Here is a 17,810-nt window from a genome sequence, read left to right as displayed (position 1 = left end):
TGACCCGGCTTTTTTGACATAAGGCCTTTTCGACTCGGCCTCTTTACTCGCAAGGATCTTTTGACCCGTGTCTTTTTGAGGCGGTGTCCACTTTGTCCGTTTTTTTTTAACATAGGGCCCTTTTGTCTCGGACTCTCTTCTCGCGATGATCTTTGACCCGGGTCCCTTTGACGAGGGGAACATTTTCACGCTGTGCATTTTCGACTCGGGCATTTTTGTCGCGGGGCCAATTTTGAACTTGCTCTTTTGACGTGGGGCCTTTTAAAACCGAGCCCCGTTTTGACTCGGGCCTTTCTATCCTACCCCTTTTTCGGGCCCTTCTGACATGGAACCATATATATATAACGCAGCAGTTGAAATGCGTGGGACCGGGGGGGTATGAGTAATGGATTATCCAGGGTGCAGTAAAATTACTTACGCCACTTTTCATATCTCTTTCCTTCTCTTCCCTCTACATTATATCTGGAGATGTATGTTCCGACTAATAGGTTAAACTGGCGATTTTAAAAAGTAAGAGGATATACGCTATCAATGATAAATATGACTTTTAATATATAAAGGGCAATAAATCAAAAAACTCTATATCGGTCTTTTGCCCCCCCCCCGTTCGAAAAAATCCTGCGGGCGTTAGTGATTATCGTGTTGGTTAATTATTGTATTATATTGTGCTATACATGGAATAGATACTTCTGTTTTTTATTTAATAATAAGAACCTTATTTACATTTATTACAACCCTTGCTTGACGACAGCGAAACATACGTTCAGCATAAGGACAGTGAGACGAATGAAATAATTCACGCATACATTTAGGACTTAGAAAAGTGTTCTGCGAACATATCGTGTTAAATTCCTGAAGAGTGAAAAGCGCTAGTAGCAGTTGTCAGCAGTTATTAACTTAACATATAAGAGAATAAAATGAAAAAACTGAGAATACGAATCTTTTCAGAGATGATAGTGTACTGATGCTTCAAATCTTTTCCTTTGCTCCCTATATCTACGTTATTTCCCTAGTCAAAATAAAAACTGTACAAAATTAATCACAATTTCTTACGCAACCATCCCTTCCTTGGAGTACTGCGCGGTCACATACCCGTCACGGCGATGTAAAGGCACTTTTGGCGACGAGGATACATTGGACCTGGGACTGCATGTCGTCTTGCAAGTGAAAAGGAGGAATCGAGAATAATTTGGCCGTTGCTGTACAATCAGAAAAAGAAATATTGAAGCTTTGACTTTTCTTAGTCAATTTGATGGAAAACTCAACTTTCCAGTCTACATGCAAACTGCTGCACTTTGCAACACTCCCTTGTAAGAAATTACAATTGAGTGGCAAACATTTAATATTTCAAATAATACTTTAATTGGGCCCAATGAGGATATTTCCGGTATAGATACACCTCTTTCTAATCAAATGACCAAATTTCTGCCTCGAGACTTCCCATATCCGCATTCCACCATTTACAAAACGTCGAATCCATTAAAAAGTAAAAGAACTTTCTTGAGACAGTGGGAATAAACCTTATTAGGGTAAACTAAAGGTTTAATTTTCATACGCACTTATGTCTCCCCACATTCCCATTTCACCATTCCAAAAATGAATCTATAGTATCTCATAGAATACTAGCATTAAGTGAATTGCATTCAACAAACAACTCTTTGGAATGCTTAAGCAGACTAAAGTGGGTTCTTCAGCCAGTTCATGCACAGGTTACCTACGTTCTCATTCCACTAAAAAATAGAGAACTAAATAATAATATCCAGCAAGGGATTTCCTTCACCAAGGTAACTCGGCGGTTTGACCAGACTTAGTCTAATATACTTTCGTATAATATTTATTCACTCGTCCGAAATACGGCTGAAAACGAAGAATAAAATAATAATGAAATTAAATGAAAGAGTGGAAAAGAAAGAAACTCCACTCAAATGGAAAACACTATTGGGCACAAGCAGCACTGAAACCACATTCACAAAGTATCACTCTACTTGTTCCTTTTTCTTTTACTTCACTTCTTTTTTGAAATTTGCACAAAACTAATTCACAGCAACGACTCACTATTCTCATTCCTGTAACTTTACACACAACGATGAAATCCAACAAGGACTCTAATAAGAATCAAAGGATGAATCGAACGTCCCATTAACTGAAGTCCGCTTATACCACATCGATCGCTAACAGAGTAGCCATTCTCCTTCCCTCGAAAAGCCAAACCAAGACATCTACACGCCTCGGACACTACATAGTTAGTTCGCCGTCACTACGAACGGGCGAACCCACCATAGTTCCTGGCGCCACAATCGCGTCATGAGATACACGCGTAACGACCACGGCCTTGAGGCAGTATGATAGAATACCTCCCCTCTCTCTCATTAACTACAACTCCAGCTGATGAACAGCTCGCAATTTACAAACTCTTTCTTTTCATCATTTTTTTCTTCTCCTTTTTTTTAAAGTATTCAAGACTGAAAAGATACATATATTTGTAAATTCTCTTTCTAGAGGAAAGCACGAGATCGTTACAATTCCTATATTCAAACTTAACGGTTAGTATATTTTTACTTTTCATGCTGATCGGCATGAAGAAACAGGATAATGGATAGCTAGAAGTAGTCTCCTTATTTGGAATTCAGTATGTTAGGAAGAAATCCTATTTCCGCCCTTACTTTTATATAGAAAAGCTGAAGCTGTAACAATCTATGTAAGTACCGATTTCATTTCTGATATTGGATTAAACATTGTAGTATACAGAGATACTGCTTTAATATGGATTCAGGGTGTGAAGGGCAGGTTCTATCTTCGAACATATCCCTCTATTGCAACGGAAATTATATATCTACCACATTTGGTATTAATACAAAAACTCATAATTAGGGAATTTACTATTGTTTCGCAATACGCAAAGCAGACCAGACCCTCAAGAGAAAAATGAAGAGAAAATGTTGAACTGAATAAAAGATTACATTGTCAGTTAATAGTACTGAGAGGACAAGAAACTAGTAAACTCTATAACGGATTTCTAAGAAATCAACTAATTGTTACTCTTACCACTATCACTCTCTTTTTATATTCGCGAAGTACTCTTTGTTTGACCCAACATGAAAGAAAGGAACTTTTTGCCCTAGTCGTCATGTTGTTTGTATCAATAAATATTACACCAATTCGTCTTTATAAACTCCATTGCTTTTTTATTTTGAATAAAAGTAAGCCCATTCAAGGATTGTTTTCTTCGTAAATGAAATGAATGAAATGAAATTTTGAGTTTTACGTCCCACGGTTATGCCGGTTAGGCTAAAGGAGACGGTGATAATGAGTAATGAATGAAATGGTGGAATGAAGAAAGTGGGAGGAAACGGGAGAACCCCGAGAAAACCCACGCACACGGTGTTTGTCCACCACAAAGTTCACTTGGCGGGAGCAGGGTTTGAACCCGAGACCCCTAGCACCAGAGGTGAACGATCTACCACTGAGCCACCGCGGCCCTATTTTTCTTCGTAAATGTTCATAAGTATTATTATTACTGTTCTTATTGTTATTATGGTACAACTGTAGCTGAAAGAGAACTAATCTCATAATCAAAACAAAATGAAATGAAAAAAACGAAATTATTATTAGTATTAGTAGTAAAATGGGAACAGAAAAATATGTGAAGGTAGTAAATTTGGTGTGACAACATTTTTTTTCATTGCAGTTTGTTGTTACACCTTTGAATTTATATATTGTCTTGGTGCATGAAAACGATTTTAGATAGGTCTTTAGGGCCATTTCATGTTGCTTTCGACTGAAACGACTTAATAATTCTCAATAGTATACTCCATTCACATATCACCGTTTGCTAGGGAGTCTATCATAAGAAATCCTTCAGAGATCTATAAAGCACTGGCCGCTTCTATAAAACTACGTACCGCAAAAAATAAATATAAACATTTTGCTAGTAGAGATGAGATGTCTTCTGCTGCTTTCAAATTTGTTTTATCTCAAGTTCAAAGTGGTGGATGTAAGTAATGTATTTTATTACGAATTCTACTAAAACCTACACTCGGTCTTGTTTTCCTATAGATAAGTTTGTCCGCAAGTTGGGGCCTTAGCACTTGGACACTATTTGATGTACCTTAGCTCCTGTTGAAAGCGAAAATTCAACTCAGAGGGGTGAGAGGAAGCAGTATGCCTGGGAACAATACTGTACTCGCTGCTAGCATTCCTCATAATTTTTAGTAGGAAAACTGTCATGTCAACACTTTCCTCAGGTTCTGCTGAATTTGTATCTTCAGTATTTCATCAATGGGTGAATTTATCTCTTATACAAAATGCCTATAATTTCTGAAACACACCAGTGCTTTCTATTCCTCAATAAAATTTTATGGATAATACCAATGTTTCCTGGGTCAAAATGATTGAAGGTGGATCAGAGTAAAATCCATCATCAATGAACATTTGACACTTTTGGAAATATGAAACTCAGTTCCGTAGAGTAGCATTAGAAGTTATACGATTCCTCGAAGATTGACATATGTCAAGACGGATTTTTCTGATCATATTCTTCTAGTAAAAGTACTCAATAACAGCTCGATTTTTCGCTTATACTTCCTTACTCGTGCCTTGTCACAGGACAATTCTGTCCATTTGGAGCAAAAGAAAATTTTAGGGTCAATGATGTGAGAGTTGTTTATCGATCGTGCATATTTTTTGTGCTAGGTTGAACAATATATATCAATTATAGAGATGTTTCTCTAAATGTCTAACAGAAAATCACAGTGCTAATTACATTAATAATAACAATGCAATAATAATACCCATTCAATAACATTACAATACAGTACTTAGTGTATGTTGAAGAGCATTCGTTACTTTTTACATGGGATCAGATCAATTACGAATTGTAACAAAATGGAAAACTGGATTTAGTATTACAGGAATAGATTCTATTTCCGCCCTTATTCAATAGAAAAACTGGAAGCTTTAGAGAACTGTATAACATACGATTTTAGTTGTAGTGGTTCCTCATAGCGTAGTAGCTAACGCTTTTGCCTTGGGTGCGAGCGGGCCCAGGTCCGATTCTCGGGGTGGCCACTCCGTCAAAAAATCTAAAAAGCATTTCGAGGCTAGCTACCATGAATGAGTTTTTCCTGGGAATTCCCCATTCACAAAAGGCAAATGCCAGGGTGGAACCCAGCTTATATCTTCCTTCCTTCCCTGTACCCGGATAGTATATTTACCATGGGACATCGTCCTCCATAGGTGATGGGCTAAATGGCCAAAATTCTAAATTCTAAATTCAAGACCTGAACTCTTGACCATAAAGAATATTTGATACAGAAAATTATTTTGTTTGGATTCATCGTTTAAAGAACAGGTTCCATCTACGACCATATTCCTCTATTGCAACTGGAAACCTTAGATCTATCATGTTCCGTTTTAATATTAAGACTGGTAGTTTTCAAAGTTACTGTTGTTTCGTCATATGAATGTAAACACTTGTAAACGTGCATTAGAAATTCACGGTCGAACATCTCTAAATATCTATATTTAAAAGAATAAATAAAAAATAATGAATCATTACTTTCCTTAAACAGCCTATCTCTTCCTATGTCGTCTGTCTTAAACAAATTTCCCCCTCGGTTCACCTACAGGGCAGCTTTGCCTACTAAAATTACAATCTTTCAAGACTTCAAAACAATATCCAGGGAAGAAACTAGTTGAATATTTGGTACCAACTCTCCCAAAAGAGATCCGAGAAAAGCGCTAACAATTTCATTTGGTGAAGACTTAAAAATGAAGTAGGTTCTTTTAGAGAATATTAGTTATTACTGCACAACTCTTAGTGTATCAAGAATACCGGAGTACTTGGCAAATGCGTTATATTTTACCACTGCGCGGGAGTCAGAACATAAGTCTACTTAGTGTGTGGTATGGGATGCGTTGGTTTAAATTCCTTTTTTAAAAAGGCTACAGTACTCATAGTTAACAAATTCGTTGTGTCACGAATATTAATTATAGTTTAAAAAACATTATTTAATTATTCGTTGACTTTATTCAAACTTGTCAAGAAGTACCAGGGAATAGCGATAAAAATTTAAGGACAACGCTTTTAAACTGAACCAGGCAAGGACAACATTTTATGTGCCCACATATGAGAGTTTCCGTGAAGTAGAGGGATGTCTTCAGCAATAAAACATATCTGCGGTTACTAAAATTAGCACATATTATAGAGGTGGCAAATATTAGGATTAGCCCGTTGATAAAGATTTAATAATTTTCAATATATATGATCCCAAAGATATTTGGAACATTCTACAGTGAAGAAAATTTTCTGGTAAGATTTCGTTCCACGAGATCTTTCCTGGGAAGTTTTGTCTTGAGCAAGATTTTGTACCGTGGGATTATAGATGGCGATATTCTGGAAAGGTGAGGTTCTGTCATATCTTCGGAAACATGATATTCTTCAAATAATCAAATATTCAAACTTAGAATAAATTTGTTCCGAAGTTGAAATATCATGATCAAACACAGTATATCGGAAAAGTAAAGGAACGTTTTTCTTCACAAATAACCACCTGTAGTTTTATCTATTCGAGCAACATATAATCGAAAAGCTGGATACCTCACCAAGAAAACGAGATCACAATCATGAGAACCGGTTAACGGAATGTCAAGTTATAGCAAACAAAGTTAGTGTATTTAGTGTCACATCATCACAAAAACACGATTAATCAAAGAGCCAATATTAAATTTTGTTTCAAACTTGATAAAACATTTGCACAAACATTGGGAAATATGAAACAAGTGTATAGTGACGAGTACGCTTCTCGTACACGTGTGTTTGAGTGGTATACGCGATTCCAGAGGCGGTCGTGAGTCCTTTCAAGACGACCCAAACCAGTCAGACCGGAAAACAAGTATCGCGATAAGTTGAAGGAAAAAGTGCGTCAAATGATCACCAACAATACAGGGAGACAGATGATGAAGGAACTACTTACGATGAGAGACGTGATTCACGAAATTTGGAGAAAGATTTAAAAGAAACGGAAAGTCTGAGCTCGATTTGTTCTGCACGTCTTAACTTACTATGAAAAACTTAACTGCGTTAAATACTTCAAGGTCGTCCTTCAAGGACATCAACGAAGGAGTTAAACAACGACTCGCAATAAAACATGTAAATGCTACATTGAACTCCCAAGGTTCTCCGAAAGTATAAAAAATCCGTTTTTAAAAGACACGTGAGAAGACGGTGTTGATTTGTTATTACGATTATTATACCTAGGAAACTCGTTTCACAGGGTCAAACTGTTAATGTTGCATATTGTTTGCGTATTGTGGAGCGTTTGTGGAAGTAAATCGTTCGTGTAGAACTCGACTATCGAGAACCAAGAAATTGGTATTAATTACACGGCAATGCCCAATGTCACAGAATCGTCGCAGTTCGTGACTTTTTAGCTAGAAAATAAAGGTGTGTGCTTCCACAGCCTTTGTATTTATCTAATGGTTCGTCGCGTGACTATTTCGTATTTCCAAAATTAAAATTGGCCATGAAAGAATCATTTTATGACAGTGTTGCGCACGTTTAGTCTGTCGTGACGAGAATCATTGAGGCGATTCTGAAAAATGGCATTCAAAACTCTATCCTAGCATTGGTTGAACGTGTCAAGCTGTGTATTCATGCGGAACAGATGTATTTTGAAAAATAAGAACTACAGTTTATAATATACTTTATTTGTTTAAAAAGCTTTGTTATTTTCCCTACATACTATGTAGCATTCTACAACAAAGTCTTTTAGTAGTTTATTATCACGTTCATCTCTCTTATGTTACTTTGGATAATAAATGTAGAAATTTAAACTGTTTCCTCCTTAAACCCATAAATGTGACAAAATTTGATACTTTAAGCTTCAGTTTGACATATAAATTTGAAATACATAAGAAAACTATTACTATGATGTATATATATAGATAAGATGCTCTGAAATTTTGAAAATTACGAGGAAACATGAAAGGATGTTGCCTGTTATACCCTGTAATAATGATAGTTCAACATCGTTACCAAGCTTAAATTTATATATATATATATTTATAAATTTAAAGCTTGATATATAATTTGATATATATAAATTTAAGCTTGGTAACGATGTTGAACTATCATTATTACAGGGTATAACAGGCAACATCCTTTCATGTTTCCTCGTAATATTCGAAATTTCAGAGCATCTTATCGATCACTGTGAATAATAATGATCTCTCTAACAAGGGGACTTACGGAAGTGTCACTCACTGATTTAAATGAAATTTTGCATACTTGTAGAACATCGAAAAATAATCAACACGTATTATCCTTTTCTGCAATGGTAAGGATTTAAGGGTAGAAATCACCCTTTGAACTTATGGGTGGTCTCCAAGCATAGACAGAGAACAATCATTTAATATACAAGAAAACATACTGCCAAAATTACAAAACTCCAAATTGCGGATCCAATATAGTGATTACAATTCAAAAATGTCTTCTGGTTTAAAATTCTCTGCCCTTAGCGAAGAACAATTATAGGGGTTACTACGAGAAGGTTGCAGACCGATTTGAAACATTTTCATTTTAATGAAATGCTTGATTAAAGTGAGTCTCTGCACCTCTCTCTGTTCGGGGTGCTTATGTAGTGAGTCTCTTTACCTCTTACTATGTTAAAACTTCAGATATCCTCAATTGTTACAATTATGAATTTATTGGGAAAATGCTTCACAGTAATGATATTTCGTTAAAAAAAAAGGAAAAAGTGTGTGATGCATAAACATTGATCACACCAAGCTCACCTCATTACAGCAATAATTGTGACAAATCGCAAAATGCAGCACAATCTTCTTTCATATAACTGTTTTGTATTACGCATATCTAATAAGATTTGCAAATGTGGGAGAAGAAAACCGATTACGAATCAGTGATTTGGATCCATATTGTATTGTTACGCAGAATTAAATTTATGCTATAGTTGTAGAGGATAATTTACAGTAAAATGTCTCTCAGAAGTTCTTCCACGGCCTAAACATCAAGAGTCTGAATCCAAGCACTTGTTATTGCCGAATGAGTTTTATTTTCAGATACTCTTGTTCGTAAAATACGTTGAAAATTTGATTAATAGTGATCACTCCACGAATCAAATACCAAAATGGACTTTGCATTAGAAGCTGGGAAAAAAACCTCTTGGAACCATGATCTCACAAGACCTGATGTTAATTTTCCCGAATTTGATAGTTTCACAAGTACATTTTTAAATTAAAGAGGTTGTTTTTTTACTATAGTGGCAAATGTCCCATTGTTCTCCTACAAAATAATTAACAACGGTGATAACAGAACACAATTTTCAGAAATTAAAACGCGTATTGTGTAGCTGTGAGTCATAGATTTATTGACTGTGTCACACTTTCTATTGTTTTTGTCTCTGTAAACGCTAGAGTGAGTGGTGCAGAGACTCCCTTTAATCAAGCATGCCATTAAAATGAGTACAGAAATGAGTTTCAAATTGGTCTGCAACCTCCTCGCAGTAATTTTTGACGACTCTAAATGTTCTTGGCTAACTGCATAGAATTTCAAACCGGAAAACATTTTGGAATTGTAATCAGTATATTGGATCCACCAGTTTGAATTTTGTAACTTCTACATCATAATCTGACTCATCTGTCCGAAAAGAACCTGCCAGTACGTTTTCTTCTAAATTAAATGGTTGTTTATTGTCTATGCTTAGAGACCAACCCTAACGTTCAAAGGATGGTTTCCATCCTTAAATATTCACCGTTGCCGAAACAAAAATATACGTGTTGTTTATTTTTAGTTGTTCTACAAGTGTGCAAAGTTTCATTCAAAGCGGTGAGTGTCACTTCCGTAAGTCTCCTTGTAAGTATATGTATTCTTAAAAACCTTATACTGGGAGGAAATGTACGAGAGTTTATAAGAATTGAGTACACAAATATTGAGTCAAAGCTTTTGGAAGTAAACGTATAAACCATTGTTCATTATGTTCCTTTCCTTTCTGTTTCTTCATACAGATCACCAGATTTTGTGTAATGACGAAGGCCTTGAATGCATCAAACAAAACGAAGGTGAGAAATCAAAATTTACATCTATATGCACTTAGAAATCAGTTACACTGAATGTGATTTCAAAGTTACTATGTTCTTCACTTATATAGAATATAAAATTTGAGATATTTAAGAGGAAATTAAATTATGATTGTAAACTAAACATGAACATTATTTAAGTTGTAATTTAATACATTAAAAAATTTTTGGACAAACTCAAAGTTTAGGAATCGCAATAGATAAAACAGAATCTTCCCACACAGAAAAAGTATTAGTAATATTTGAATTCAAAGAACAGGAGATGATTGCACTGGTTTATTCGTGCATTGTTCACTTTTGACTATAAAATAAAACATATAATAACATAAAGACATACGTACGTAAACAAGAATCTAGTTTACAAAGAAGCGGACAGCCTACAGTTTATAGTTCATACAAGTATGGGTAACGTAAAGGAAAGTGAGAAATATGTGTTTGAGTTATCTCAGCAAGAGACAGTAATATAAACGGACACATATGATTTTCTCATTGTATCAGTAAAAAGTCGTCTCACGTTTTAAGTCAACACTAGGCACACCAAGGTATTTTTTGGTTACATGGAACACCAGCGGAGTGCCTCTGAGGTCCACAGCATAAAGGTCATTATTTTTCACATAAAATAATTTATGTTGTTTGGTACAACTTGAGATGCATAAGACATCATATATTTTTATTCTCTATTATTACTAGGTTTCTAAGTACAGCGTAGGGAACTATATGTGTGCATTTGTTTGTTATTTTTTAAATTTATGTCAGTAACTATGACCTATTAATTTTATTTGTTTATGTATTAAAACTACCAAACAGATCAATACCAACTTAGCACAGTGCAGTATGCGTAGAAATGCGGTTTTTGAATGAATTTGGTTGTGGTGAGTAATGTAGGGTAGAATGGGGAAGAGTGGAGTATACTTCAGTATTCCAATGAATTCAGGATTAATGTTTCATAATTTCATCCCTCTTATCCTCGGAATAGCGAAACTCTTTCAAATTTTGTTTCCGCGAAAAAATAGACAGTGTGAGGGATGTTGAATTGACAATGTAGGGGATGTCACCAGAGAAGCATTGTTTCCAGCACAGCATAAGTTACAATTCTTGTAGTTGCACGTCAGGGTTTTGTACCTATGGACTGAACATCTAAAACGTAAGCAAACAAGCTACGACTTGTCTGTCAGTTTTGTAAACTAACACCACTTCAACATCATGAATATCACAAGGGATTCATTGCAAGAAACTTCACAGTGCTTCAATTTATACAATTTGCGTTATCAAATAAAATGTTCAAATCACTGTCATTTGCATCAAAATCTGACAGGGTTATTTCCACTTGCTATATTCGAGCTCACTACCTTCTATAATATGCGTCTTCATTCAGTGTTGCGTGCTTCTGCTTGTAGTTTCTATGATTAAATACACTTGATAACACCACAGGTGCAAACTGATTCTCTCTCTTTCTCTTTCTTTCTTTCTTTCTTTATATATATATATATATATATATATATATATATATATATATATATATATATATATATGTATTTGTGTGTGTGTGTGTGAGAGAGAGAGAGAGAGAGAGAGAGAAATTATAATATAAAGTGATATATTTAGGTGTTGGATGTCCAACGGAATAAAGTAATAGAAATTAAAATATTTATTTGCCAATATATATATATGTATATACTAAAATTTTATAAGGTGCAGTTGACAACGCTGCACCAGAATAATAGCTCAGAGTGCCCTTGCATATTGTAATACCGAATTTGTTGCAAAGGAAAATGAAATAAATGGCCAAATCACTGGAACATAACTGTCAGCATATGCAGTGAATAACGCTTTAGTACTACGAAGAGGGGAGGGGGACTCTGAATCCCAGAGCATTTTCTTCATTTATAAATAGAAGAATCAAAACATTAAAAACTGAGCAAGTACGTTTTATGATGAATGGGTTCAAACTTGACAATATCATTTTTTTTCCAGATTTTTAATGCAATTTGAAATGTTACAAAATGTAACAAAATTAATTTGTGGGCCTCCTAGGGCGGCCCCTTTTGGTGTTCCCCGGGTTTGCAAATGCATTTAAAAGTAACTTCAGACAATAATGACCCGGATAACGCTAAGGACAAAAGGTAAAATAGCAAGATATATCTACGTTGTTGACAAGGTCAAACTCCATGATAATAAATTTCTTATACACGTGGTACAATACATGCACAGCTGTTTCAATTCTCTGCCCAAAGAAAAAAAAATATACCAGTTTTACTGTTACTCCATCATATTTATATCCGAAAACGAGATTTTTGAATTAGAAATAAGGAATAAAGTATGAATGCTTATTGTATTGTTTTTAACTTCAATCACGCCATGCAGGAACTTTTGTTCTACCTTATAACGTTTCGAGAGTTTGTTGGACTATTCATAAATGAAAAAAATGACGGTTATGACGGTTACGCTAAAGGAGACGGTGATGATGAGAAATGAATGAAATGGTGGAATGAAGAAAGTGGGAGAAAACGGGAGAACCCCGAGAAAACCCACGAGCGCGGTGTTTGTCCACCACAAAGTTCACGCGGCTCGAGCTGGGATCTAACAAGGGACCCCAAGCACCGGATATTCATAAATGGATATTGCATTTCAGTTGAAAGTTATTTCCAATAGTTTACTCAATATTTATTATCGGCCCTGGTATATCGCTGTACATGATTAGTGGATATGCTCTTCATGCTGATTTTCGTAATGATTCACCCATGTTCTTAATTTATTAAATAACAGGAGCATTATTAACTCAAAGACATTTTCACAAGATGCCTACAACATTCTCCCCAGTAAAGGTGTTATTTGTTTCTGTCTAAATGTTACAATAATTCAATAAAATATGTGAAGCTTATTACAATGTTTTCATCAGCTGATATATTCTGAGAATTAGATGAAAGGTGATTGGACCCAGTAGTATGACACCAGAGGGAATAACTGATTGTTATGGGCCATCAATACGTAAACTACTAGCTGCAGTGGTGTATCAATTATACCGAACACTATAACAAGTATTATCGCATCATCAAGATCAAGACCATATGTAAGATTTATATTTTGACAACAAAATACAATTATATATAAAATAGTATTCTATATAAAAAAGAGACAGCAAACAAACGCAATTGTCTTGTAGCGCTTTCTTCTGACCAGGAGTCAAGTCATGTAGGACCTATCGACGCTACTCGTAGTGCTTACCAAGTTACTGGAAGTGCTGCGAAATGGTTTCTCCAATCACACTGAATTGTAGCCCCAGTTCCTCCCATATCTGGGCACTGTTCGTTTCAATTGCTACCTGAAGATATTCATTTTGTGCTTGTGTTGACCCTTCGGTGTGTAGTGGGTCTTCAAGTATTTCGTCACTGCCCTGAAACCTGTTAAAATACCGCAGCAATGTCCGTGTAGTCATGACACCGGCATATCTTCCGTCATTACCCCAGCTTTTGATTCCAGTTTGAACACCTACAACATACCTGCTCTTGTGACCCTCTCTGGAGGTCCTATGTTCACTCTGTCCTTACGCGAGTTCATGGTGTAACTGAACTGTCACAAGTATGTAGTAAGTTGGGTATACCCACACCATAACTGATCTTCGGCAGGTCTCCACAAATAGCGAAAGAACTTACTGAGGAGTATACGAAGCTGATTCTTATCTAGGATGAAACACAGTAAAATGCATTCGAGGCTCAAAGGAATGATTTCTAATGCGACGGTTACCGTTAATATATGTATTTAGAAGTACACAAATAATCTCTTGGAAACACTGCCCATGCAAGCAACAAAATACATGTGAGCACGTGACAACGAGGACAAAGTAAAAAGAGTGACTGGTTATTTTCAAGAATATCTCTCACATAGTAATTATCTAATGGTAATTATTTCGGCATGTTTGTTACATTTCTCAAGATTTGAGGCGTTGCACTAAAACTATAATGAGCTACTGCGGGTTGGCAGTTTTCATTAAGTAGTTCATGAACACCAAACTGTGCGTCGGGGATCCCAGAGGTGTCGTGGACCAATGTGAGTGTTAAAGTGATTTGCCAGATTCAATTAAAATGCCGTATTTTATAGTATTATGCAACAGCTCGTGTCTTCACTCGGCATAATTACTTCACCATGGATAGTGTTCGTTCGCTTGTATAAAAAGCCATGACATGTTAACACAAACAAAACCGGCAAAATTTTTATCGTTTTAAGATGTGTGACACTCTCCGAGGCTGTGGCAGTTTAAAACTTCTACTGAGAAAGGTAAATAATTAAGTTTGATTACAATTCAAAAGTTGTTAAACCTCCAGTATGGCTGGGAAGTGATTTGCCTTAAGTCAAACACCAACGAAAAATAAGCATCAATATAAACAGATTTCAGACACACTATTTAAAGGTCGAGTAAAGCAATGGTTACAAAGAACATTAAATATCACAATATAAGTTCTCTGAGCCTAAAAGACATGAAGAATTGCAACGAAACTTCGTGTACGGACAATACACAAGCAATAAACGAATATGTGTTTGTACGTTCTACGGTGAAACGGTTTTAGGGGGCCAGAGCCCCTACTGAAAATGTTGGAATTTCACGCACGAAAGGCAAGAACTGCACCGAAGTGTATGAAATTTTGTCCAGATGTTGTAGACGTAAAATTGAGGAATATGTGCTTCGTATTTCCTTGGAATAAAACAGTTGAGTGTCGTACAGACGCTTCCAAACCTTTGATTACAAAATATCAAAATTGCGAATAAGTATTGTAAGAGGTGCCTAAATTACATGGAGAATTGTAAGGAAACTGTGTTTCGAGACGATACATAAAATTATGCGAACACATATTATTTTGTTTCTGCGGGAAAACTGTGTATAGTCCAAGGCCCTCTCCGAAAAAAGTGCACATTACCACAGAAGCGTAGTCTTGCAGTTAGCCCTTCGGTATTTTGAGTAACGTTACATTTTTCCCCTCTACATCTCTTACGTAATCACAATGACCAGTCCATGAGTCCAAAAGTAACAAGGCATTGTCCGTTCTTGAAGGCAAATATACGTTTTCCAACACATACGAAAATGTTTTTTGTTAGTTTACCAGATTTGGATACTTTAACACAAATGATTCGGTAGGAAAAGCATTTCCTTTACTATTCGCCCGAATTCTCAACTTCTTTTTTTTTTAGAACTATAAACAATGGGGATAATAACGTACCGTCAGCTGATATCAAAGGCTCTATAGTATAGCTGTGAGTCGTTAGAGACACTGACTGTACAACTACGTCCACTTTTTTTGGTTCCATGCATAGCAAGACTACGACCACAATGCATCTCTAACTGGAAACCGCTCTGATCAGAGTTAAATAATTGCCCGTATCACTTCTATTAGATGTTGTTTCAGTATCTCAATATAAGCATCACTTTATACTTGTCTGTCCAACTTGTTTCGAGCACTGGTACTGATTTTCGTTACAAATTTCTCCACTTTGTTTGCTGGAGGCTTTAAATAAAGTAGACGGAAGTGACCTGTCAAAATGGACATCCCACCCTTTTATATCTATATCATGAATCGGCATATTTGTTTACAATGCATCCTGCATTTTTCTAACACAAACGTCTATATTTGCCTCAGCTTTTCTCGTCTTGTGCCGCTGTTACTACTTATTTCTGCAAGGGATTTAAGTACTTCAGTGATGTAACTCTCTGGAATTTGGCTTCTACAGATTTGATGGAAGGAGGTCCTTTTTGAAAATCTTCCAGTAGTCAACAGTCTTTTCTTATCCAATAATCCATCGTATGGTGGTCTTCTTCACATAAACACCATACAACACTGGCATTATCTTCCTCACTAGCATCGTCACTTTTACTTAGTTCAAGGAAGCTACTGCCTTTCGAGAAAACTAATGTTGTTTCGTCAGCATGTTGAAACGACACATCTCTAGCTCATTCTACAATTTCTCGTATAAAATATGCTACTTGTCGCTCGGCATCATTAACATCAGTGTGTTGAAAGTTACACAATACTTGATATAAAAGTACAAAGATACATTTTTTATTATGTGGTTGGGATTCATATAAACCATCACTACCAGAACGAAATGATAGCACCTACTAAAGTGTAAACTTTTGTGAATAATGTTTCATTTGTAAGCTTCACATATTTTTATATGACTTAAGCCTTCAAGAGGTCACGTATCTGTTATGTAAGCCTTGATATCATAAGACAAACATATAAAGTGTTCGAGATAAGCGAGGCCTTTGAAACAACTTCAAATATAGCACTTCAACTATATAGCAAAATATTTTCAATAACTTGCTAGCACTGAATGGAAAATCCCAAGCACATTACACAAACTGTTAATATTAGGCGCCGGAAAGGTGAAGTAGAAAGATAAAAACACCTACAAGTACATTCTTATATAATGACGTTACTTACTGCCACTTGACAAAAATATCATTGATAAACACGCTCTTGTCATTCAACAAAACGTAAACACTTCAAAGAACAGTAACATTAGATCAACATTTATGTTCCTGTCATTAGTGGAACGTAAGAAATGCTTCCTGGAACAAATCGATTTACATTGCCCGGTTTGTCTGTCTGTTTATACCATGAGACACAATCTTCAGCCTTTGCACTTGAACTTTTAAGGGTAGAAGTGCGACACACTCGAAATTCACTCTATTGATTTCTGCTTTTAGATAATCTATCTTTTGGTAAAAGTTCACTATTATAGCATCACTATCTCCACTCTCGCAAAGAACTCCACGAACACTAAAGTATATATGAGGTTTACGTACTCATTGGATGGTGTATGCTCATAGGATGGAGTCACTGACATAACCTATTTGTCGCACATTATAATCGCGAGATCATCTATGGATTAGGAACTAAGTTGGTAAAATAATAGGGATAATGTTGTGTAAGAATATTGATTGGTGAAAATAGATTCTTCTGTTGGATATATTCTTAGCCACATTTATGTCCATGAGTGCGAAATTCTCCCCTAATCTCGATATCGTTAAGCAACATTTGATTCAATTATTGCACTAAAGACACTATTAATTCGAGTTTATTTTGTATACTAAATTGGGCATGTGTAGAGCATTAGGAATAAAATGAAATAGAACATAAACACCAGTCTCGTTCAGGTCAAAGTATTAGCAAAAGTACGCCAAGGCTATCAGAAAACATCGGATTCGGACTTAAAAAATCTTTACGAATGCCTTTCTGCTGAGACAGTAAATTAAATGGATGGAAGGACGATTATACTGTGCGTCATTGAGAGTATTTCAAACTTATGTCGTGGGTACCATTTTTAAGTCGCAAATATTTAGTATTACATTTTTCAGTTTCAACATTAGATCACACCTCGCAATTTCTCAGTGGTTTTAAATCTATTTTGAGCAGAGTATATGAGTGTTTATTTGAAGTCTTTCTTACATAATTATTATAATTATTCTATTCATTCCTAGGTAAACTGAAACTGATCACTACCCATTCTGAAGAACGTGAAGGACTTCTCTGTAAGTGCGATAGAAACTGCGTTGAAAGGAGCCTTACATTCGTGAGACTTGCCAGGTGAGTTGTATACAGTCTTCGTAAATGCAGTATTGTGAAGAATTTTACTAAATCGAGGAACATATTTTTAGAAAATTAGAGTTGTTAGTATCCGTTATTACTTGTAAATATTATTTAACACGAGCTGTCAGCAAA

General features: G+C 35.7%; 1 protein-coding gene across 1 annotated transcript in view; it reads left to right on the top strand.

The window, feature by feature from the left end:
• Positions 1-17,810, top strand: part of LOC145685081 (uncharacterized) — a 204,710-nt gene that overhangs the window by 37,948 nt on the left and 148,952 nt on the right. The window contains exons 2-3 of the mRNA XM_081757426.1: positions 10,024-10,077; positions 17,570-17,675. Coding sequence (XP_081613552.1) covers positions 10,024-10,077; positions 17,570-17,675 — 160 coding nt within the window. The remainder of the gene's footprint in view (positions 1-10,023; positions 10,078-17,569; positions 17,676-17,810) is intronic.

This window comes from Thermobia domestica, chromosome 5 (genome assembly GCF_964235325.1).
Source record: "Thermobia domestica chromosome 5, izTheDome1.hap1.1, whole genome shotgun sequence".
Taxonomy (NCBI): Eukaryota; Metazoa; Arthropoda; class Insecta; order Zygentoma; family Lepismatidae; genus Thermobia; species Thermobia domestica.
The sequence above is the reverse complement of the archived record's forward strand: the minus strand, read 5'-3'. Positions and strand labels throughout refer to the sequence as shown.